Raw genomic sequence first — 17559 nt, forward strand, 5'->3', positions numbered from 1 at the left:
CGGTGCACCTTTCATCTAAGCAGGTTAACCAAGGTCTTAGATTAACTGCCAACATTTAGGTGGACCCTTGAAGGCTGACTCACACAACCAGGAAGGGTAGCCACTCCAAAAGCTGCCCATGTCAGCTTACCCCTAGTTGTCAGCCAACCACACACAGCTGCCGCCATGTGTGAAACTAAGCCTTTTGCACAACACTTGAAAACTGAGTTTCCCAGCATTTGCAGTAACACATACAAAGCTTAATCCTGCACACACCTGCACACAAGCAGCTGGCAACGGACAAGGAGTGGGCATCCGATTTTTAAATTTATTTATTTAGCTTACTCTGTCAAGCCTTTCCACCAGAAGGGCTTCAAAGCAGCAAACATATGAATCAACCCAATGGTTGTGCGAATCACCCTTAAGATCCTTCCCTAATTTGGAGAAGTATCTACAAGCCAATACCAATTTCAGTTATCCCCTTGGCACTGACGGAGCAGGGTAAAATGAAGACGTTGGCTTGACAGGTAAGCTAATTGTGTGTTAGCCTGAAGCACTTTCCTTCATCTGATACACTTTAGGGAGATTTTGATAAGGTCACTGGTTTAGCAGAAGAAGCCCACAGAATTTATGCTAAGTCTGCTATTCAATCCTTGCAAAAATCCTTTACATGATCCAGTGGCTAACTTGCTACAACAAGTCTAATACCAGCAGTCCAACATCTTTTCTATATGGTAAGCATACCAGGGGGAAACAATTTAGTCCTGTTGCTCTTCTTCTCTCGTAGTCCGTGTATAAATTCATCAATGCTTTCCTGACCCAACAACTCACTGAGCATGTGCAAATATCTCAAAATGAAATGGTGATCATCATTTTAGCGTATTGAAATTTTTAAATTAAAAAATACAAGGCTTCCTTCGTCCTTCCTCAAAGCAAGGCTACAAAGCAAGTGACTTTTGTTTACAGATGGAGAGCTTATATTACCTTTTTTATAGCTAATAATAGAAAAACTTATCACTTTTGCTTTCTTAGAAAGTTAGTCTGGCTGGTTTTATACCATGTCTAAAGGACCCCAGGTACTGAGTTATAGTTCAAGGCATTGGCAAACAGCATATGAGCTATGGCACATCCCCATGTTTGAATGGACATCCTTATCAGCTGCTATGGTGGCCCAATACAAATGGGTACAAGGATCCTACCCTTTTAACAGCTGTGGAGAAGAGGGAATTTCAGCAGGCATGGCATGGCATGAAGTCTACACATGCTGAAATTCCCGGTTCTACACAACTATTAGAGGCCTAGGAGCCCTGTCCTATGTTGTATCTGGCCACACTAACTGCTGCATGAGCGTCACCCTGAGCTGCTCATTTTTGTGAAGTTTTATTTTGCCAAGTAAAGTTATTATAGTTATTTGGAAACGAAGATTTCTGTCAGAAACCATAGACAGTTAAAGAAGTTAGAGTCACTGTGACTACAGTGGTAGGGAGGGCTACATGATACATTTTCTTAAATAAATTGCACTGCCTTTTAAAACACACACACTAGGAGCCATCCCTTTGGGTTAAGAATTGTTTTCTTCCTTCACCCCTCCCCAAGTGATGTTCAGAATCTAGGACGACTTCTCCTACAAGATAGATAGAAATTTATTACGGTCCCAGACCAGTTTTTCTCCTATAAGAGGTCCAGATATCAACAACAATCCGTACAATGTCACCTAACAAGAGCACAGTGACCTTTGCTTTGCAAGCTGAGATGTTTCCTGTGGCCTGAAAAATCCATTTGGTACTCAGACAGCTAAAAACACTGCGCTGCTGTACACACACACACACACACACACACACACACACACACACAGCCCTTTTAATAACCATTTGTGCCCTTCAGCACAGAAGGGGATACACAACCACGGAGGGAAGCTGAGCGGAAGCCTGCCGTGCAGAGGCATCCAACAGTACAGAAATGGATCTGTACTCCTGCCTTTGAATGGTAATACAGTGGTGCCCTGCAAGACGAACGCCTCGCAAGACGGAAAACTCGCTAGACGAAAGAGTTTTCCGTTTTGGAGGTGCTTCGCAAAACGAATTTCCTATGGGCTTGCTTCGCAAGACGAAAATGTCTTGCGAGTTCCTGCGGTTTTTCCCCCCTCCCCCCCCCTTTTCTAAGCTGCTAAGCCGCTTATCTGCTAAGCCTATAAACCGCTAAAAGCCGCTAAACCGCTAATAGCGCTAAGCCGCTAAGCCGTCAATGGGCTTGCTTCACAAGACGAAAAAAACGCTAGACGAAGAGACTTGCGGAACGGATTCTTTTCGTCTTGCGAGGCACCACTGTACAGGTGAGCCCACAAAGTGCTGCAGTTCGCTTGTTAACATAGTCCAAACAAACCATGGTTTACTGGGGATGAACAGCACGCTGGTGAGCGCTGCTCATACTGTGCCCACCCCAGCTTTTGCTGTGCAGGGAGGCAAGAAACCACAGCACTGGGTTAGCACTGGTGGAAGCCATTGCTTTGTTGTTGGTTTACTTGTCATAGTTTGCTTGGAGAGAAACAAACCATGAGTGCTGGTTTGCTAAGCCAGCACTGTGATTTGTTTCCTCTTGGCACAGAAGAGGGAGAAGCAGGGTAGGTGCACTGCTCATGAATGGTCAGGCATTGCTTGTTTGGACTTTGTCTTACCATTATGTGCAACTTGGGCTTAATATAGCCTTAACTGGCTTGGGAGCGGAATCACATTTTTCTAGCAACAGCATACCAGGGTTTGACTGCTGGTATCTCACAAAAAGTGTTGAGTGGGAGTGGAGGCAATAATCTGGATCCTATACTGCAAATGAGTAATAGCTCTGCATTTATTGGACAAATACCCTATTATTTGGGAGAGTAGTGTCAAACTATAGGCTTGGGTAGATCTGGGGCCTTCATTCGAATGGCTTCCTTTTACAAAAGAGCAGTTTACATTTAGGGTAGCTTTCAAGACAAGGCAAAACCACTTTCCCAGAGTCACCCTACGATGGAAAGTTCTCCATTGGGGGGGAATTGAGGAAACTAGAATTAATAGGGCAGATGATTAACTGATGTTCTCCTGACGGGCAAATTGCAAATATGCCTTCGCACCTCTTTTAATGCACACATGGCGCTCATTATCAGTGAAATCCTTATTGAATAGAAAACTACCTATATGGCATTGTTGTTGGCTATTAATTTTTGTACACCTCTTTGAAAGCCACGTGTCCCCAAAACTCTCCAGATTAAAAACGAGAGAGAAACTCAAGTACAGCCTGTCACCATGGCAAAGATATATCCCCACCACTGCCACTTCACAATCCAGTACAAGAGAAGGGGACATCACAATGCTGGCAGTGAACTGGGACAAACATGAAAAGAGCCCCAAGGATGGAAAACCAGTTTTGCTTTGTTTTTAATTGTCATGGAAAGGGCCGAAGTCCTTTAAGGAGATAAATCTATTAGGCCTATCTTTGATCCAACAACAAAGGAACAGCCCCACCTGGAGGTGACATATAGGAATAAATCAGGGAAAGCAGAATTTTATTTATTTATTTATTTATTTATTTATTTAAATAAAATGAAATAAAATGAAATAAATAAATAAATAGAACCAGGCCTGCAAACCAGGGAGAAGTATCTTCTTTGTGAGTGGCATATAGCTCAATCCTATCTTGGGAATTAAATCAGACATGGTTTAAATAACTGTTCTACTAACAGGATGGAAGGCAATGAAGAGCAACGCCGACTGAAGTGAAAGGTGCTGGCCCGACAAGGCACCATTTACGTAATTTTATCCAAAGTGTACCTATTAAAAGTCACAGTGAACATGTCCCCTCCTTTTTTTAAAAAAAGAAGCCTCTCAAAAGGCTGAAACTGTACCCTTTAACCAAACAGACATGGTCACCTCCAGGACTGTCACCATTTTGGAGAATGGATACAAGCACACTGGAAATCAAGGTTTGTACATGTGAAGTGGATTTTCTCCATTGCCTTGGGATGCCTGTGGAAAATGATGATGAAGCTAGGTGAAAAATCATATTCCCTCAAATGAACCTGCCCTGGTTCTGAGACTTTCTTCCAATACCGACACCCTCACACGCACATTTGGTGGGGAAGCAGGAGGGGCTTTCTTGGCGGCTGCTTCCAGACTTTGGAACTCCATCCCTAGAGAAATCAGAGTGGCTCCTTGTTGTACTTCCACCAGATTTGGTAACTGATTGCTTTTAATGAGGGGGCTGGTGCCTTGCTGCTTTCGTTGTGATTGTCTGTATGTTTTTAATAAATTTATATGTGTGTGTATTAATATTTAATTGTTTTTTAATTATTTCCCCCTATATTTCAAGCTGTTCTTATTTTATCTGTAAGCCGCCCTGAGTCCCTGTCAGGGAATTATTATTGTTATTATTATTAAACAATAACAATGATGACCTTAAAGCCCTATGTTGCTCTAGCACAACAAATTCACTTTTACACAACAAGAGACTTTTTGCAGTTAGGAAAGTGACAGGGAACATGTGAGGTGAGCAAATGATTAACAGGGAAATATACAAATACCATGCAGACAAACCAAGAAAAATGCTCCTTATCATATAACCTCTCTGCAAACAAATCAGAATGAACAATAAAGATCAAGCATAGTCTAAGCACAGGGTAAGAAAATCAGGTGAGTGCTTAACAACCAAGACTTCAAAGCTTACATCACAGCAGATCTTAAGGTGGAGAAGGGAGACTGAAGATCCTAAGGTGGAGATTGTGGAGATCTCAAGGTGGAGACTGAATTGTGTGTGTGTGTGTGTGTGTGTGTGTGTGTGTGTGTGGTTTTATTATTATTATTATTATTATTATTATTATTATTATTATTATTTACAACATAAATCCACCACAACTCAAATAAATGAATCCACCACAATTAGACATGAACATAACATAAAATAAACATAACTTAAAATGAAACAAATGACAAAATAAAATACTTCCTTTATCCTGTACATGGTCTCCTTATTTACTTCTTATAATCTGTTTCCTTTATGAATTATTATTATTATTATTATTTTCAAATTATGACTTAAAAAAAACAACAACACCAAGTCTCTTGCAGACATTAATCGAAACAAGTCCAAGTGTGTATTTTAGGGCACTGTTTTGTAAAGTATTATTTACATTTTCCCCATTCTTTTTGAAATTCTTGTCTGGGGAGTCCCCTAATTGCCTCTGTTAATCTAGCCAATTCGATATAATTTAGTAATTTATCCTGCCATTCCATTTTTCTTGGCACAAATTCTTTTTTCCAATTTCTGGCAATTGTCACGCCTGTGGCATAAAGGAATATGAATTGTTAATAAGATCAAAAACATACAGTATAGCTAATACATTGTTGGACATTCTCATTGACTGTTGGCATCATTCAGCAATTGTTTGATAAGCAGATAAAAGCTTAGGGCTGAGATTGGTGAAATGGTGAATGAAAGCGGACTAGAGGAAGATGAAATAGAAAATGGAATTAAAGAGGACACAGAGACTTCAGAGAGCAATATGGATGAAGGATTGCCAGAACAAGAGGGTGAGGTGGTGAAGTTGGAGGCAACAGATGGTGAAGTGGAAAAGTCCTTCATATATGTGCCTAGACTAGAGAAATGAAACAACCAAATGGCAGAGTTGGGAAGTTGGAGGAGTGGAATGGAGTCATGGATGAAGAGACATCCTGAACTGGCAGTGATAGAGTTGAGAGTGAAAGGTCTCTGCGTACAACTTGGAGTCAGTTCAGATGATAAAGCTATCAAACCTCTGTCACTTTTCTTGTGGGGGGGGATAGAAGAAGCGTAAACGGAGGGACTATTTTTTAAAAATCAAGATGAAAAACTACGGCAAATACAACAGGAAATGGGAACAGAAGATACGGAACCAGGTACAAACTAATGAATACATAATAAGTAAAGAACTATGGAATATTATTTTAATGAACTATCATAGCTGAGAAACTCTTGTGTGGACAAAGATGGAAAAACTTATTATTGTTTAATATGGAGGAATGGTTGTTGACGTTATTGGAGACATTGTCTTCTTTTACAAAGCCCCACACAGCTTACGTTCAGGGTACCTTAGGACTGAATGAACCTTTATATTCCAGCTCAATCACTGAAATTATCTGAGGGTCATTCCCCAAGGTGGTGAGGCTCATCTGACAGTGACACAAAACCAAGCCTTCAGAGTCCTCAGCCCAGTTCTGTGGGAGGCTCTTGTTTTAACCTTTAAACATCTGCTGGAAACTTTTCTGTGCCACCAAGCTTATTCAGGCAATCAAGAAAGTATCTTTCTATGATAGTAGGTGATCCAATTTTAAATTTCTATGTGCTTTTCACATGTATATATGGTTGTTGTGACCCACTTTGCCCCAGAGTGGCAGGGGCAACCCAGTCAGATGGGCGGCATACAAATGAATAAATATATAAACTTCAGGTTTTGCTTAAGAAATAATTAAAAGGTGCAGTGGTGTTAGCAAAGGTCCCAGTTTTAGGGACTGGCTGAGGTTTGGTCTCCTCCAATTCTTAGTACATTTGTACTGTCAGCAGTGAAATCCTAGTTTGAGTTGAGGAGACAAAAAAACTCAGCAAGATCAGCCTAGCATTCTCCTGACATCATAAAAAAATTCCCACTGCAGCTCCTCACATGGCATCGGAACAAATTGCTCAGATAACTTCAGCTCAAAAAAACCCAGTACCTCAGAAGCACAGAATATCCCAGTTCTGCTCGCCAAAATAAAAGAGATAATTAACCTCCCCAAATGGCCCTGACACAGCAGTTCTGAAGCCAAAAGAGTTAACTGGGAGAAAGATGCTTGCTTAATATTTCTGGAGAATCCAAGCAAGCAGGTTTGGTTTCATTTCCCTACAGAAAGAAGTAAATAGTCCCCCAATTTGCTGCCCATAAAGCGATGCTAGGAACTGCCCGGCTGTGAGAATTAGCAGCAAGAGCAGCTCACACATGAAAGGAAAACAGAGAGGAACTGATGATGTTTCCTTGAAGCTAAATAGGAGCCTGCTAGGTGCCCATGGGGAGCCCATTCCCTGCTTAATCTTCTTTCTGTGTAATTGTTTCCTAATGACAATGTCCTTGTTTGGCCCCAGCAGGCTCAGGGACCCGGCCTGGCACTGAGGTTTCCTATCTCCCAACTACCATTTATGCCTGTTCTATTAAGCAACACAGACTATTAATTACAGGGCATTGTCCACAATCACAGCAGACACTATCTCCAGGGGTAAAGCAACAGCTACAAGGTGAGAAGTGAAAAACAGAGTGTACCTGTACTAGTTAAAAGCATGAGAGCAAAGTCTCTCATATGGCAACTCAGAGATTTCCATCTCTCGCACACCGAAATAATATTCTGTTCCACAAAACAAGTTTTGGAAGGAAGCACATACAAAACTAGGGTTGCCATATTCCCAAAAGTGAAAATCAGGACAAAGTTGTTTTTTCCTCTTTTTTCCTTTGTTTTTGGGTCAAAGTTGTTGAACTTCTTTTGGAAACATCTCCCCAAAAAACATTTGGGGGCTTTACTTTGATTTTTTAAAGCATTTTTTGGAAGAAGAAACAATTGCCCTACTTGCCAGTTTTCCCAGACATTTTGCCGATTTAGCGAAAATCCTCCCGGACGCCATTTTGCTGCCTGATTCCCGGATGTGTCCAGGAAAACCCAGACGTATTGCAGCCCTATACGAAACTCCAGTATTAGAAGATTCACAGAACCAGTTTCTTGGGACTATTTTATTTCAATTCAAGAGGGGAAAAAATGGTTTGGGCAGCATTGCTAAACTAAGGGAACGCTAAGGAGAAACAGGCAGTCAGTACAAACGGGGGGCTGGGGGGAGGGAATTATCAGGGCAGAACAAAAGAAAAGAAAACCAGCAAGCTGGTTTAAGGCTTTCCACACAGGAAATGGAACAAAGCAAATACTCCAACTCTGCACAGCCTTTGTTTCTCCTTCACCATGACTTGGAAGCCATATTGCTATGGTTAAAAAGAGAGTTCAGCTTCTTAAGGAAGTCCAGTAGTGATTACAGGTTTGATTGATCACTGCCCACCAGAGAGTGAAGTAGATTTCAATTAAGTATTTTTATTTTTTACAGAGCACTGAACAGCCTGCCGGACAACAGGTTTCTTTCTATCCAGGCCTAGCTTGGGAAGGTTCAAGGCTATAGGCTTCAAGGCACACAGAGAGAGCACAGCAAAAATCTTCTTGATACGCATTGCACTAACTAACCACTAACCTTGGCAAGGCTTGAATGCTGAATCACGGACAACTAGGCTGCCAAGTAAGAAGGATGCAGCTGAGATGAACTGAGCCTTTCCCCCATACATTAACCAAAAAAAATCAGCCGGCGCCTGACAGAGGTTAATGAGGCCATGGAGACACAAGGCCAAGGGTCAAAGCTTCGGGGGGGGGGGGCTATTGGCAACAACCATCCAACCACAAGCTGCCTGCAGCACAGAAGGAAACCACAATCAACTCTTCTGTAGGTAAAGGTGTCAAGGTCATTATCGCTCCTAATCAATTGCACTAGGGCCAAGGAAGATTCCAGAATGGCAGGATTGCAATCTAGAAGCTTCAGATCTTTCAGAAATCTGCATCCCTTAACAGCAAGGGCCACCAGCCTTCTCAGGACTGTGTGCACATTTGGATTTTGGAGCAAGAGCCGTGGGCACCACACCCTCTGCCTCCCCCTGCCTCCAGAAAGAAAAACACACACAGGTCACGTTTCCAATGAATCTGGGTGCAAGTCATGTATTACTGCAAAACTCTCTAGTTGCTGTTGCTGCTACTTCTACTGATTTTCCACTTCTTTCTGCAGTGTGAGATGGGCAGCAGTTGTCCAACCAACTTCCCCCTGGTGTCTTCTGAACTGCATACAGCATAACTAAATCTGACCATCATTTATTTCTTTTTCATCACTCTTTTGGGATGCTCTCAATTTAACTTTCCAGTTGCTTGGCAGCAATATATAAATATGTATATCACCAATTCCCAGACCATATGTGGGCCGGATTTAGAAGCCGATTGGGCCGGATCCGGCCCCCAGGCCTTAGTTGCCCATGCCCCAATCCAACTCTCTCTCACACACATTTGATCTTCCCTGTAGCCACTGCCTTCTACCCAAGGATTCCTGCTAACCCGATCAAGTAATCTGTGTTTTTACATCTGCACTAGCTGAATTACCAACTCTACGCATGATTCCAGGCTGTGGGAAGTCAAATCCATTTCTTCTCCAGCCCTTAAGACTGCAAAGTCAGCAATCAGGTGGGCTTGCTTTGAAAATGGCCTTTGGTAAGGTACTCTCCCCTCCTGTTGGCCCTTTACCTGTGATTTGACAGATTCATATTCTTCTGTCCCGCGTGAAACACTCCGGAGAGAAGTGAGGTAGTCAAAGGTAATAACTGCTGTCTGCAAAACAAGTCAGAAACAACAGCATAAGCAAAGTATCCTATGGCTCGTTTTACTAAAATGAGTTTGTGGTTGATCCAGAAGTATGGTCCTTTCTTAAGCCATTGGGCTTCACTGCTCCCACTTCTACCCGTCTAGAAATGAATCCTCAGTTCAGAAAGCTACCAGAGCATCCCAAGCACACTGGGTCCTCACCTTCCTCCTAAAACCTTTGGCACTTTGTTTAGAACTCATTTCCAAATTCAGGTTTACCCTAAAGCATGAGTGGGCAGGCTTCAGAATGGTCAGATTGTCTCTGAGCACATTCTCATCCTGGGAATTTGTTTTCACTGAACTCAAAATGATTTTACCAAAAAGTCCCTTCCAGGTTTCAGCCTTTTCTCCATTACAGCAGCAGAAATGAAAATGTCATTTTGTCAAAGAGTTGTGAGTCAAACACCCTTCCTGATCTCCTACAAGCCATCCAGAGATCTACCAGTAGATCTCTATCTACTTTCTGCCCACCAATACCTAAAAATATATAGGGCAAGTGTAAAAAAAGATGACAAGAATTATGGACTACCTTTTAGGGAATAATCTCAATAGTACAACCTTTCTGACGAATAGATCAGGGGTTTTCTAATTCAGACATGCAGAACATGAAGTCAGGAACTCAGTGGAAACAATGGTCTGCCCTGGCCTGTTGGATGTTCATCAACAAGGGACTCAATAGTCTGAAGTCCTGACAGAAAGCAGCCTAAAGCTGGTGGCATCACAATCTACTATAGTGACATCATACCTGTTGTCATAGTGACTAAATATTAGGCCTTAGCATGGATACGACTTGGATACCAAGACAACAAATAAAGATCCTATCACACACCAAAAGCATAGGTCCAGATGGTTCAGGAAACAGAAAACTGTCTTTTCTGAATTGTCACCTTTGCTAGATCATTTCTCTGCTTTGTCTCTGTAAGGTTATGCAATCTAATTAAGGTTGCTTTTCCACCCTATTCCTGACACAGGTTTTGTGTCTTTAACAACTTTGCAATGGGCAGAAGTACAGCAGGTGATGTTTCTCCTACAGAGCTGCAGAGATGAGGAAAACTGCAGCTGATGTATCTCTGACAGCTTTTGAAGGCACATACTACCATCTCTCAGAAAACAGAAAGGTGGCAAATGTAAATTAGAGCAACACAAGACTACTGGGGATCCAATGAGCTGGCAGGGAGGGATCTGATGCAAATCTGAGCCTGTACTTAGAGAGGCGGGTTGTGAGAGAATGGAAGCAGAAGGGATGGTGTTCACAACGTACCTGTAACATTTGCTTAAGATTGCTCTCAACCTTGAGAACGGTGGACCTAAACCAATCCATCCAATCACCTCAAGAATCAAGAACATTCATATCCTTCTATCAGTTAGGGAGCCTGTGGCCCTACAGAACTTGTTGGACTGCAGTTCCCATCAACCCCGGTCAGCATTACCAACGGTCAGGAATGATGGGTGTTGTAGTTTAGCAACATCTGGAGACCCACAGGCTCCCCATCCCTGCTCTGTTGCAGGGGGGTGGGTAGGGAATGACAGAAGTGCTCAGTAAATGGGTATCAGCATTCCTTTAATAGAAATCTCTAGGTCCCAGCTTACTGTTGTGTTGTTGTTTAGTCGTTTAGTCGTGTTCGACTCTTCATGACCCCATGGACCAGAGCACGCCAGGCACTCCTGTCTTCCACTGCTCCCGCAGTTGGTCAAACTCATGCTGGTAGCTTCGAGAACACTATCCAACCATCTCGTCCTCTGTCGTCCCCTTCTCCTTGTGCCCTCCATCTTTCCCAACATCAGGGTCTTTTCCAGGGAGTCGAGTCTTCTCATGAGGTGGCCAAAATATTGGAGCCCCAACTTAACAATCTGTCCTTCCAGTGATTTTTGTACTTTTGATTAAAATAATGTTGATACCCACCTCCTGCACAATTTCTGTCATATTTTATATCAGCTTTTCCCTAGATTCTTTCTATATTCCTTTTACAAGTTTCCCTTTTTCATCAAATGTCGCAACACAAGTGCTCTAAAATATGGATTCCTGATGAAAAATGCCCGCTGTAAACCAGAAATACTCAAATCAGGTTTATTACTTGGCAACATATAGGTCCTGTGGATTTCAAGATGACTTTATGCTTTCCCTCACACAAGATGCCAGAATGAAACTTACTGTGGCAAATGCTCTGCCTACTCGAACAACTCCAAAATCGTTGGGATCCAAGTGCTTGTTGCCATACAGGTAAAACCCAGTGGTGGCTGCTGCTGCAGTGGCCAACGATGCGAGTTTTAAAGCCCTTCTGGCCATGACAGCAAACACTGAGGAGAAATAAAGCAGGAGTCATTACTTGATGGGGTAGATGTGAGAGAGATTCTCAAATGAGTTGGCAGAATGAGAATTACAAGACAAATGGAGGGTGCATGGGCCTAACTATGGAGACTGGGAATCCCAGACATTCCCATTACAACGTCAAATTTTCCTTTGTGTGCAGAAGGAACCAGGTTAAAGACCTCACATCTCCAGTTAAAGTGATTTCATGCAGCAGATCTCTGCTTGAGACCTTGGAGAGTCACTACAAATCAAAGGAAGCAGTTCTGTGTTTGATGAATCAATGATCTCAGGCTCAGTGAGTACAAGACAACCTCCTCTGTTCATATCTAGGCTAAACTTTACAGCAAAGTCTTTCTTAACTATAGCAACCACCAAGTAATTTAGCCAGGATGGTCACAGAATCTTCCATTTTAGGTTTGCACTCAGTGGGTGGGGACCTTCAAAACCATATTTTTCTTTAACGAATAACATTTTTACTCCTATTGCTTTCCTTTTATAGTAGCTGTTGAGGCCTAGTTCTTTTTGGCAGCAATTGCTTTTAAAGAAATCCACCTTCCTTTTCAGCTCTCTTTCCCCCACCTCCTTCATTTTATTATTTTTTAAGATCCTGTGCCTGAAAACTCCATCTGCTACCATTGTTTATTCTCACCTGAAGCCATATTGTGCCATTTGTGTCATCACGACTATTGCCATCTCCACTAATTGCAACACCTACCACAGGATGGCGGCTTCAAGGGGGGGGTGCAGAGTGGCAGCTGAGCTTTTAAGCAACAAAGACACCTGGTTTTGTGCTAATTTCTCCTTGCAATAAAAATGGAGTTATTAAAAATATATAAGGTGAAAACAACAGTTAGAATAAATTGCTTTGGAAATTTTCCACAAGGCATCGGTGTGCTTCTCGCATGTAAACGAGCAACTATGACATCCCTGGAGGGAATCGTAAATGTATGTACGGTATGTTTTTAACACCCCGATTCTCAACAGCAGAAATCCTACTGAAGCTTTGCTATTGCAAAAGATGTGAGAACCAGAGTGCCAGTGTAAGTTCATTTCATTATTAAAACTGTTGGTGTCAATTAGGGACTTTGTCTGTGCGCTAGAAGTTTTCTGCTAGGTGTTTAGGATTGTTCCAGTCCTTGTTTCCACAGTCTCACATATGATGCTATGTAGCACCTGCAGCAAAACACTTTTAGAAAACAGGTTCAATGTTGTTGAGTCATAAGAACACAAAAAGAGCTTGCTGGATCGTGCCAGTGGCCCATCTATTCCAGCATCCTGTTATCACAGTCATCAGCCAGATGCCCTTGGAAGGCCTGCAAGCTGGACATGTGCACAACTGCACTCTGCCCACCTGCAACTCGCAGCAACCGGTCTTCAGAGACACCCTGTGGTGTGTAGCTGTTGGCAGCTGTGTCCTCCATGCATTTGTCCAATCCTCTTTTTAAACCATCCACGTTGGTGGTCCTTCAATTTCCAGTAGAAAGGCAAGGAAAGACAAATAGCAAGGGGCTCCCATAAATCTAGCATAGATGATGCAACCTATCTCTACCATTTAAATGATGTAATTGTAGGAAGCGAGAATAGCAAGAGATCCATCCTGCAACGATATCAGCATGATCAAAATCCTTACCATTTAAATGTGGTCGCTAAGGGCACCCAACAGGCCTCAGCTACAAGGAAGGCATTTAGCACTGCTGTTCCCATGCTGTGGAACACTCTTCCAGCAAAGGTACACAGGTATCCTCACTTTTAACTTTCAGGGGTCTCTTGAAGATCTTTCTGTGCTGACTGGCCTTTGCAGCTGTTTAGCCAGTCACTTTAATTATTATTTGCAATGTTTTTAATGGTGTTTTATGTTTTATTGTTGCACAACACCCTGATATTTTCTGACATGGCTGTATAGAAATACTTTTTTAAGTAAAAACACAAATATTGGGGAGGAGAATTAGGCCAACTTTTGTTAAGAAAAAAGGCCAAAAGTTAGTTTTCAAAAAGGGCATAGAGACATCAACACAGGCTTTCCATATACTGTACACTTTTCAACTGGCTGGATGCCCAAGTGGCAAGCCCATCTAAAGGCATGCAAGAAGAACTTTGTGCCTCATTTCATCTAACAAAGGGGTGGCTAACCTGTGGTCCACCAGGTGCTGAATTACAATTCCCATAATCTCTGGCCAGTGGCTACGCTATGCTATGAACTTTGGTTAAGAGATATAGTCAACAAAATACATACCTACTCAGAAATAAGTTTCATTGAGTTCAGTGGGGCTTACTTGCAGGTAAGTGAGCACAGGACTGCAGCCTAAATGTGTTCATCCTTAAGGAAGATCAACATTTTCCAGTTAAGCAAACAGCACTCACTAAATTGGCCTCTGCATTTTAAATGTTTTGCTATTGGGATTGTAGTTCCATTTGTGTTTCTCAAGCCGGTCTCTGACTGTAATAAATTTCATGTTTCATGGCCTCTGCCTTCAGTGCCAAACTTTCTTTTCCCAAAGATGGGTCTGTGAGATTCACCACTGACTCTCCTTCCGACTGAGACGCGATGGGAGGAGCATGGCCAGCAGTACCTGAAGCTGTTGACAACTCACCCGATCTTGCTTCCCCCAACCTACAAGCAGGGAAATTTCAGGTGGACTGTTGTGGGTGGGGCGAGAGTGGGTGGCAGGTGAATGAACGGCCGAGCTCTTACGTAAAGCGAGCCGGGGACTGAATACGGTAGTAAAAGGGGGACACGAAGATCAAGGGGGACTGAGAGCACTTCTGGAAAAACTAAAAGGTCAGGACACGGTGCTACTGGGCAAATCGACACACTGAAATGAGCGTTGAATGAAGCCGGTCCCATAAGTGGGGCTAGGAAGGAATGCAGCGCATAGGTGAAGTGGATACGGAAGGACCCTAAATTTACTTTCGTGACTGGGCTACGGGGACGTGCGGGGGAGGTCCCATTTCGGCCCCTTCGAACCCCTTGCTGACTTCTCATTCATTACTCGACGTTCTAGATTCCACAAAGGTTTGTCCCTCCGCCGGAATGGCTCCAAAGGGGACCCTCTGCCCGCCCGGTCCCCGTCCCCCTGATCTGGCCGTCCAGCCACAGCCAACAAGGACAGCGCCGCTCTCCACACTTACCGGCTTTCTGGGCACAGGGACGCTTTTATTCGGCGGAATCCAAGGTTCCTCCCCTCTCTTTCCCACCCCCTGCTTCCCGCACGTAGTACAGGCTTTCCCCTGCCGGGGATGCTGGGACTTGTAGTTTTCTCGCGGATGCCAAAGCCTCGGGATCTGTAGGGGCTCCTGGGCTTCGAAGAACTACAAGGCCGGAGCCACCGGGCGAGCTCATTGAAAGGGAAGAGGGGGGGGGGTGAAGCGCCGGCGTGTTTTGCTGTCAGCCGGAGAGGCCGCCTTCGCTGACGCCTGTTTGTAAAAACAAAACAAATTCCTTCCAGTAGCACCTTAAAGACCAACTAAGTCAGTTCTTGGTATGAGCTTTCGTGTGCATGCACACTTCTTCAGATACCTTTAAGGTGCTACTGGAAGGAATTTGTTTTGTTTTGACTATGGCAGACCAACACGGCTACCTATCTGCCTGTTTGTAAGTCAGCCTTTTACATGTGTTCACCTGTATCAGCAACAAAGCTGGTAGTTTTGCAATAGGCAAGCATGTCGTGCTCTGTGAAAGCTAGTGGGGAAAACAGGACAAACCGCTCCTGCTTTCAAGACAAGCCTGGCAAATCTGGAAATATAATTAATGATTTGATACAGATGATAGTCTGTACTTGTTTTAACTCATGTGTAAACTATTCATTCTACCTATTATATAATTTTGTTTCTCATTTTTAAAGTTTTGTCTAATGGTCACCTCTGTTTTGTATACATATAGAATGAAATAATGATTTAAAAACTATTTTTTTAAAACCCCATCACCCACTCCTGTTTTAGAAGTACAATTTCCCAATCCTCATGGTCCTCGAGGCAGTCGCCATCCTAAACAATTATTGCATATCAATGCTGCCTAGGTTTGAGGTGGCTTTTGCTGTCTCCTAAAATATCTGGTTGCATAAACTGAAAGCAGTGCCTTAGACTGTGTTGTGTTTACATCAGAGGCCACTTCTGAGTAAACACATTTAGGATTGTACTGCTACCTGCCTGCCCCGCCCCTGAGCCACCACCAGTATATTATAGTAATTTGTTAATATACCAGTATAATATTTGGTGGAAGCCAGTCTGATAATTTGCTTGAAGGGTAGGGGTAGAAAACCTATAATTAATAGATACATTAAGTGGGTGCAACAGAGTAGTGCTTTAATTTGTTGGAAGCCGCCCAGAGTGGCCGGGGTAACCCAGTCTGATGGGTGGCATATAAAAAAGTTGTTGTTGTTGGTTTGGTGTTCTACGTTAGGGTTTGCACTGATGCATCCCTATTGAGGTTACTCACAATGCAGGGGAATACAACCAACTGGGTGGCAAAATTATAACCAGATTTGCACTGACGGTATCATATATGTGTTGTTGGCATCCATCTGTCTCAGGAAACAATGGAGAAGTGCACCTTAGGAGGTGAAAGACAGTTTAGTATTAAAGTATTAATTTATACAAACCTTCACTGGAAATCTTTTTCTACAGATCCCAGATGCTCACATCTGAATCCTGCCAGGGCCAATAACAAAGACCATAACATAGGTGTTCTACTATTCTGCTACACTGGTAACCCTCAGTGAGGCCCTAAGTGAGGTCAATGAGGGGGTCATCATCAGCCTTATGCTTGTGCTGATCTGCTCAAGGATTGCACTAGGAACAAGGACCCAGATGCCGGTAGGAAGGCCAGAATGGAAGACAGCAGAAACTCCAATGGGTTTTATGTGGAGCTAACTTCAGGCACTAGGCGTCTTGGCAGAAAAACTCTGCATCACAAAGATGTCTGCAAACGTGGCATGAAGGCTGACAAAATTAACCTTGCTTTATGTGAATCCCTTGCAGATGACCACAGTGCCTGAAGACAGACAGGTTGTGTATCCACAGCAATGACCAGCAAAGGAATAACCCTGTCTGGAGGCAGTTGGAGGATGGATGGCGGCTAACAGATTGAGGTTGAATCCTGACAAGACAGAAGTACTGTTTTGGGGGGACAGGAGGCGGGCGGGTGTGGGGGACTCCCACAACAGTGGGGGACTCCCACAACTCCCTGGTCCTGAATGGGGTAACTGTGCCCCTGAAGGACCAGGTGTGCAGCCTGGGAGTCATTTTGGACTCACAGCTGTCCATGGAGGCACAGGTCAATTCTGTGTCCAGGGCAGCTGTTTTCCAGCTCCATCTGGTACGCAAGCTGAGACCCTACCTCCCCCCGGACTGTCTCTCCAGAGTGGTGCTCTAGTTATCTCTCGCTTGGACTACTGCAATGCGCTCTATGTGGAGCTACCTTTGAATGTGACCCGGAAACTACAACTAATCCAGAATGCGGCAGCTAGACTGGTGACTGGGAGTGGCCTCCGAGACCACATAACACCGGTCTTGAAAGATCTACATTGGCTCCCAGTACGTTTCTGAGCACAATTCAAAGTGTTGGTGCTGACCTTTAAAGCCCTAAATGGCCTTGGTCCAGCATATCTGAAGGAGCGTCTCCACCCCCATCGTTCTGCCCAGGCACTGAGGTCCAGCACTGAGGGCCTTCTGGTGGTTCCCTCACTGCGAGAAGCCAAGTTACAGGGAACCAGACAGAGGGCCTTCTCGGTAGTGGCGCCCGCTCTGTGAAACGCCCTCCCACCAGAAGTCAAAGAGAAAAACAACTACCAGACTTTTAGA

The 17559-nt window shown here is 43.6% G+C and overlaps 1 protein-coding gene and 1 long non-coding RNA gene across 5 annotated transcripts in view; one reads left to right on the forward strand and one right to left on the reverse strand.

The window, feature by feature from the left end:
• ADCK1 (aarF domain containing kinase 1) overlaps positions 1-15164 on the reverse strand; it is a 105364-nt gene extending 90200 nt beyond the window's left edge. The window contains exons 1-3 of one of the 4 annotated variants that reach the window (XM_081862447.1): positions 14890-15164; positions 11602-11747; positions 9333-9416 (exon numbers count right to left, since the gene is read on the reverse strand). In XM_081862447.1, the coding sequence (XP_081718573.1) occupies positions 9333-9416; positions 11602-11736 (219 nt within the window). In that variant the 5' untranslated portion in view covers positions 11737-11747; positions 14890-15164. Of the gene's footprint in view, positions 1-9332; positions 9417-9766; positions 9818-11601; positions 11748-13993; positions 14078-14889 lie in introns of those variants that run through there. The other 3 variants (XM_081862444.1, XM_081862445.1, XM_081862446.1) reach the window with 3 other exon arrangements.
• LOC309345580 lies at positions 14093-16856 on the forward strand. The gene is made up of 3 exons (XR_014158312.1): positions 14093-14636; positions 16384-16440; positions 16738-16856. It is a non-coding gene; the product is annotated as an uncharacterized lncRNA (long non-coding RNA).
• Positions 16857-17559: the final 703 nt, after the last annotated feature.

This window comes from Podarcis erhardii (genome assembly GCF_964252035.2).
Source record: "Podarcis erhardii genome assembly, chromosome: 1".
In the NCBI taxonomy this organism is placed as follows: domain Eukaryota; kingdom Metazoa; phylum Chordata; class Lepidosauria; order Squamata; family Lacertidae; genus Podarcis; species Podarcis erhardii.